This window comes from Alosa pseudoharengus, unplaced genomic scaffold (assembly GCF_046254945.1).
Source record: "Alosa pseudoharengus isolate Yale_2024_CS ecotype anadromous, Long Island Sound unplaced genomic scaffold, YU_APseudo_1.1 YU_APseudo_1.1_scf_20, whole genome shotgun sequence".
NCBI classification, from domain to species: domain Eukaryota; kingdom Metazoa; phylum Chordata; class Actinopteri; order Clupeiformes; family Clupeidae; genus Alosa; species Alosa pseudoharengus.
The window spans coordinates 26535555-26543054 of record NW_027468664.1 but is presented as its reverse complement, the minus strand read 5'-3'; the positions used below and the strand labels follow the sequence as shown (position 1 = coordinate 26543054).

Here is a 7500-nt window from a genome sequence, read left to right as displayed (position 1 = left end):
ACTTCTGGACCTTACTTGACAACAGGATGTTCTCATATCTTACATTCAACAGCAGTGGTGTCCTCACATATGACAGCAGTGGTAAGATGTCTGCTGGAAGCAATAAAATGCAAACACAAACTTCAGAATTAGGATTTTCCAACCACACAAATGAACGGCCTCAGACAGATTGTGTAAGGGCCTATTTAGACCGCAAGCATGGTGACTGTGTGTCAGCTGCGTTACCTGTCCGTTTTAATTTTGGCACCGATGTTAACAGGTTAGAGCGTACACTGCCTGCGTGACACGCATGTCTCAGGTGTCTTGAACCACGCTGAAAACGTGTGTATGCTAGAAATAGGACTGGCGTGTATTTTTCAAGCGATAGGCAAATGTGTAGAAAGCGCTTACATTCAAAAGAGACAGTGAAGAGATGCTATAATAGGCAGACTGCCCACAGCAGCGCTACATCTAAAACGTCTCTGGTATGAATGCACAGATAAAACACAATGCCATGGAACAGACACGCAATGCACATGCCACGTTGACGCTCTGAATAGGCCCTAAAAAACTTTGTGTAATACATTGATGCTCACCTGTCATAGATATTGCAAGTTCCATGGACTGTCCAACACTTCCAAACTCCTAAAATTACACAAAATACCAATATAACAAAATAACAATAAAATAATACAAAGATAGCACCAACCAATATGAATGACATTACTCTTGGACAAAACAAACATAATAGCATTTTACACAAGTAATTTATGAATGCAATACATGTAGCTTAACATTAATAAGAAAAATACCACAAGTATAATAGATAAAAAGGTGTGTTAACTTACATAGCCATTAGATCCAAGGTACTTTCGTTGTTAGCACTTATTCTGCTCATATTCGGCATTGGAGGGACAGAAGAAGAAACATTAGGTTGTTGAATAAAGCTGTATTATACAAATAGATCTCTATTGACAACCTATGTTTCTCTGTATTGCATGAAGCACATTACAGCAACAGTGAAATGATAAACTGGTGAACATAGACAACTAAATAATTTTCACATAAACATAATGCTTACAGGATTGTTTAATCTGCATTTACCACAAGCCAGCCTTTCTGGAAACTTTTAAATAGCACAATGCTAAAAACGCTGTGCTATGCTAGTTAGCTAAACAATAGCTAGTTGGGTTCTAACAAACTTACAAGGACAAAGATAGGTAAAATACACAACAAAGTCCTCCTCCTTAATCTAAATTATGATAGTCATGCATTATTGAAGGCATGTGAACACCATTTTGAAATATCAGAATTCATGGTTAACATGGGCTAGCACTAGCTTGCTAGCAGCAGTTGTTAACGTACTTTTAATGTTAGCTAATAATTTGCAGTCGACAGTTTTATTACCACCCGAATATACTTACATTTTAACTAAACCTTACCTCTGGATAGCTGTGCCTCCTCTTTCACAAAGATTATTCCATCCTGCACACGTGTTTCTCATACTTCAAAAGCTCCTCTGTTGAAAGTTGCTGTGAGTGAGTGAAGAAAAAGTAGGTCCTAACGGTCGTTCCGAGAGTCCGACCAAGCGAACTCCCCTCCCCCAACAACTTTTTAAACTGCTGCAGAGCGCCAGCTAGTTGAATGCAGTTATGCTAATGAGCAAAGGCTCCAAGGCAGCTCTCAAAGTAAATCAAGCCGGAGTTCATAAGATGGTCCGGGACGCCGTATTTGGAGATAAAAGTCATTTGTTTGTTTTTTTATACTTGGATTTTCTGACCACTAGTGAGAAATAGAGGCTGTACATTATTTAAAAAGCTGTTATTGTAATCCCAAAACACGTCTGAAATGTTGTTTGAGCCTATAGCCTACACCATCTAACATTAGCAAGTTAGCAGTCAGTGGTGAAAACACCAAAAAAAAAAAAAAAAATTCACAGTATTTTTACACTGATAACTACTAAATTAAAAGTCTAAACCATTTTAAAATGGTACAACTGTGTTAAAAAACGGTGGATTGTTCTCATTTAAACATTACCGACTTTGTCCGTGCTTTTACGGCAGTCTTCTTGAAAAAACTGATTTTACTGTATTTTACAGGTATATTCTCTTATTATTAAAAATAGAGTATAAAACCATATTTTTTTACGGTAAATGTCAGCTAAAAAACTTTTATTTTTTACAGTGTATATGTTTTGTGTATTGTGTGTGTGTGTGTGTCTGTGTGTGTGTGTGTGAGAGAGAGAGAGAGAGAGACAGAGAGAGAGAGAGACAGAGAGAGAGTGCAGATTGAGATGTTGGGTCAGGGCCTTGCGTGTATGTGTGCTTGTGTGTGTGTGTGTGTGTGTATTCTAAATGTGATTCCACAATGAGAATACATTTGTACACACACACACTGCACTAATTACTGTATACTATATGTACAGCTATCAACCCCAATGTGTGTATATTTGTGTATGTGTGTGTTTGTGTGTCTGTGTGTGTCTTGGACCCTGACTAACTAGTCTCTGAGCTGATAGCTCTGTCTCTGGCCTTCTCTGTCTCTGTCTATCATCAGTATTTATTCAAGCCGGTGTAAAGAGGTTTGGCAACGCGGCAAAGACAGTTTGGAAAAGACATAAAACCACAGCAACATACATACACATGAAGCTTACATGAAGCTTGTGTATCAGCCTTGCACTGATCAGTACAACATGTGTGTGTGTGTGTGTGTGTGTGTGTGTGTGTGTGTGTGTGTGTGTGTGTGTGTTTTTGTGCGTACTTGCTTGCCTGTGTTGGTTTGAATTGAGTGTGTGTGATGACTAAGTGTGTGTCAACGTATAATTGTGTTTGTTTGGGGAGGTAGTGATGGGAATCTGGGTTTCCTTGGTCATCATGTCCAGTAAGAAGTCATGATGTTGTGATGGTGTTATGATGTTGTATTTGTTGTTTCGTTGCGGGCGTACATTGCTAAGTTGAGCAGTTGAGGTACCACACAGAGAACAGCAGCCATGACAATTTAGTAGCAGTTTTACAGTAACTGTAGATCAGATTGTATGACCAAGGAAAAGTGATTCCCTGTGTTTCATAAAATATATTTGTTTTTGTTTTGATTTTAAAGTTAAGTTTTTTTTTCAGGTTTATTGAATATACTGTATATTTGTCAATGTATATTTGATCTAATGTTTCTCTCACTGCCATGTGCCTTTTGTGTACATGATTGTGTGTGTGTGTGTGTGTGTGTGTGTGTGTGTGTGTGTGTGTGTGTGTGTGTGTGTGTGTGTGTGTGTGTGTCTATCTCTAGTCCCCATGCCGTGCCAGAACGCTTGCGTCTGCGTGTGAATCGAATCACATTGCAGGAGTACGAAAGGCTACAGTTTGACAAGGATCGTATCAGAGATATTTGTGAGTGACTACATTTCCCATAATCCACTTGATGTTGTCTCTAAAGGATGCATCACATATGCCATATGTCTGCATGAATATACACAAGTACAACTACAATTCCCATAGTCCAGAGATGCATAGCAGTTACCATTTTCATTGAAATGAGATTGCTGCACGAAGACGTCTGCTGTGCTGTTGTCTATGTTTACATTATATATGTGTGTGTGTGTGCGTGTGTGTGCATGTGTGTGCATGTGTGTGCGTGTGTGTGCGCATGCGTGTGTGTGTGTGTGCATGCGTGCGCGTGTGTGCGCCTTTGTGCGTGTGTGGTGTGTGTGTGCGTGTGTGTGTGTGTGTTCTCAGCTATCCCAGTGGGCATTGTGGTGGTGCGAGGAGACTGTGACCTGGAGACATGCAGGCTCTACATTGACAGACTGCAGGAGGTGAGTTGTGTGTGTGTGTGTGTGTGTGTGTGTGTGTGTGTGTGTGAAAGAGAGAGGGGGGGGGAGAGAGGCTGCGATGACAATAGAATTGCATTTCAGTGACCAGTTGTATCATGAAAGGATTTAAATTAAATATTTTCCCACTTCAAGTATGTATGTTCTGTGTTTGAAAGAGTGTTTGTGTCTGTTTCTGTAAATTAATGTAATATTAACCACCGGTGTGTGGTATTTAGAAATATAGATTATAAACAGAGGCACATCAGCACAGTGATATGAGTTTTTCTTTTTCTTACACACAAAACACCTCCCTCCCGGCCCACTCCATCCCACCCTGACTGGACCAAATGAGAAAGTATTAACAATACATACAATTATAAACATACTTACATACACTTACACTTATACTTACATACTTAGAATTGAAACATGAATAAACAAATATATATTTCTGTGAAGGACGGCACGCTTTCAAAACTCTATCATGACACACCATAGTGGACGACTATAGCCAGGTGTATATATAGTATACCCAAACTACACTATATACTGTAGAGGAGGGCAATCATTCCTCTGGAGTCAGCCAGGATGGTCACTTACTTCACCGGTAGGGTTTGGAGGTTACTAAAGTATGACAATAGAGATTCCCACACTGAGAGGAATTTGCTAGAATTGTGAATGTAATCGCCTCCAGATGTATAAACAGCATTATACAGTATCTGTAAGCCATTGTGCTGCAGTGGGTGGGGCGCTTGATTGAATCAAATTTGCCCACGTGCCAGTAAAGATCTAAATGCTGTGATGTGGAGTTGTTTTCGTGTCAAGTTTGTTTCTTCATCTGTTGTTCACTCTTGTTAGAGCTTTAGTCCATACGTCTTCGGAAATTTCAATTCCAAGTTCCTTTTCTCACACAGTTTTGATCTTGCTCATCTTAGCATCAAGTAACATTATCATTAAATAGGAATGTGCTGTGAAACCTTTCAACCAAGAAGGAAATTCCAAAAGTGAGTCCACTAGGGAGGGACTTTTTCGGGAGAGTAGGAAATTGTGCGCAAATTGGCAAGCTTGAAAGTAACGAAATAAGTCAGTTTGTTGAATGTCATACTTGGAACTCAAGTCAATGAAACTAGAAAATATCCAATTCCTGTAAAGATCACTAAATCTTTGGATCCCTTTCCTATGCCCTCCTGCAAAGGCCTGGTCTAATTTGGCTGGTAAGAACATGTGATTATTACACAGCGGGCTCTGAATCAGAAGTGTTCCCCTCATGTTAGTGTGCCATCTAGACTGAGTCCATTTTCTAAGAGTGGAGTAGATGACCACTGGGTTAGATGTAAACTGCAAAATCTTGACAGGAAAGCTAGATGAGACCAGAGCATGTAGAGAGGTCGACATACTGTACACGACCTGCACTCCAGGGTTGTGCAAAAAACAAAGTCCTTACCTATCCTAGGAGTCTTACCGTTCCATATGAATTTTGAAATTAATTTATCTATCTGATGGAAAAAAGGATTTTGATAAGAAAATAGGGAGACATTGAAACCAAAACAGAAACCTTGGTAATATATTAATTTTGACACAGTGGGACAAAGTCCCCAACAAAAAGATATTTGAAGGCAAGAGTTAAGTTCATATTTAAAACCTGACCTATATAAATTGAAATGGTATAGCAGGATTTGGGATTTTCATCGCTGATTCATTTACAGGTAAACATTCACTTTTTGATAAATTAAGTTGGTAGCCAGAAATCTGTCCAAAAGTGTGCAGTAGTGAAAGTATTTCATTGATACTTAACAGTGGGTCTGATATGTAAAATACATTACATTTTTACATTAGACACTTCTTGACCAAAGTGACTTACATATGTCAGCTATATTACAAGGGATCACATTGTCCCCGGAACAACTTGGGGTTACTGTAAGTGCCTTGCTCAAGGGCACGGTGAAAGCCGGGAATTGTACCGACAACTTTCAGGCTACTGCACGCAACCCACGGTATGCTGCTTGAAGCAGCGGGATAGCAACACACAGGACGAGATGACCAATCACAGAGTCTGTGCAGTCTGCGTCGCCTCGACACAAAGTTTTTGGGAGGTGCACGTCAGGGGATGGCATAGGGCTTGAAGTACATGACAACACAGAAGGCACTGTGTGGCTACGCCATCAATTCGGCACATTAGCAGAAAACAGCCTTTAGAGAGAGAGAGAGAGTTTGTGTGTGTGTGTGTTTGTGTGTGTGTGCGTGCGTGCGTGCGTGCGCGCGCGTGTGTGTGTGTGTTTTAATGTCACTGAAACAGGAGTGTGTGTGGTAATGTACTTTGTTACTGTATCTGACAGTCCTCTGGCGTCCACTGGCAGGACTTGCACCAAGCGCCCCCTGGTGTCCGGCGCGTACATTGCCAGGTAAAAAAAACGATGACTCTAGACCTGGGGTTCTCAAACTTTTTCAGACCAAGGACCACTTAACCAATAAAAAAAAACTCACAGACCACCTAGCTAAAAAAAAACAGTAGACCTACTTCAACAGTATATTACACAATAGGTCTACTCACTGAACCAGACTTGACCAAACTGGCATATCTTACATAGACAGTGTTGCAGAACTGTTTGGATTTACATACAAGTTGGTTCAATATTGCAAACAACTCATCTATATTATATTTTACCACGTCTGCTCGCGGACCACTTGGGATAGCTTGCGGACCACCAGTGGTCCCTGGACCACACTTTGAGAAACACTGATCTAGTCTGATCTCTCTCTAACTTGCGTGCATGCGTACCTGGCCTGGTCTGCCCGCCACAGACTGGGTCTGGTGTGCTGGGTCTAGTTCTGGACATGGTGCTGGTGGTGAGTTTGACCTTGTTTGACCTTGATTGACCTTGCCGCTCTTCCACAGGAGGACGGACGCCCTCTGCCCAGAGTCGCCTCCGCACAGCGGCTCTCTGCCAACTGGAGCTTCCTGGACTGTAAGTGGGATGATGTGTGTGTCTGTGTGTGTCTGTCTGTCTGTGTGTGTGTGTGTGTGTGTGTGTGTGTCTGTGTGTGTTTGTGTGCATGTTTGTGCCTGTGTGTGTGTGTGTCTGTGTGGCAATGCTAGTGCTAGTGTACTGGTACTGTTATGTAGCAGTGATGTATTAGTAATAATACCTGTATTGATTGCATACTTGTGTGTGCCTCTTTTCCCCAGCGACATCAGCTGATCGCTTCTATCGCATTGACAAGGCACAGGTGAGTCTAAAGCTGAATAAAAAGCTCAGACATACACTCTCTCATACACACACTCTCTCATACACACACACACACACACACACACATACACACACACACACACAGATGAGTCTAAAGCTGAATAAAAGGCCTGGATGCCAGAGGCTGGATAGTATTCATGCAAGACAAATTGTTGACTAAAATATAGTTCTGTATGTTTAATATGGCTGTGTGAGTTTGGGTGTGTGTGTGTGTGTGTGTGTGTGTGTGTGTGTGTGTGTGTGTGTGTGTGTGTGTGTGTGTGTGTGATTAAGATGATTGGGGTTGAGGTTTTTAACTGCAGAAGGTGAGTGGTGTGTGATGGGGAAACCCCTTGGCCCTCCCATTCTGGAGAGAGCAATCCCACTCTCAGTTTCACCCGCCCCACGTTCTCAGTAGCATAAATATACATTAATAACCATATTTGAATATCAGCACCCGCATTTTCTACACAACATACAGTATCGGGT

General features: G+C 41.2%; 1 protein-coding gene and 1 long non-coding RNA gene across 4 annotated transcripts in view; one reads left to right on the top strand and one right to left on the bottom strand.

The window, feature by feature from the left end:
- LOC143136702 (uncharacterized) overlaps positions 1 to 1088 on the bottom strand; it is a 1388-nt gene extending 300 nt beyond the window's left edge. The window contains exons 1-3 of the long non-coding RNA XR_012989410.1: positions 828 to 1088; positions 576 to 624; positions 1 to 90 (exon numbers count right to left, since the gene is read on the bottom strand). The exon at positions 1 to 90 is cut by the window's left edge and continues 300 nt beyond it. This is a non-coding gene — a long non-coding RNA (uncharacterized LOC143136702). The remainder of the gene's footprint in view (positions 91 to 575; positions 625 to 827) is intronic.
- The window catches only part of dgki (diacylglycerol kinase, iota), a 111251-nt gene that overhangs the window by 79823 nt on the left and 23928 nt on the right, over positions 1 to 7500 (top strand). For all 3 annotated transcript variants that reach the window (XM_076296972.1, XM_076296971.1, XM_076296970.1), the window contains exons 21-25: positions 3262 to 3362; positions 3708 to 3787; positions 6121 to 6186; positions 6681 to 6750; positions 6972 to 7012. In XM_076296972.1, the coding sequence (XP_076153087.1) occupies positions 3262 to 3362; positions 3708 to 3787; positions 6121 to 6186; positions 6681 to 6750; positions 6972 to 7012 (358 nt within the window). The remainder of the gene's footprint in view (positions 1 to 3261; positions 3363 to 3707; positions 3788 to 6120; positions 6187 to 6680; positions 6751 to 6971; positions 7013 to 7500) is intronic.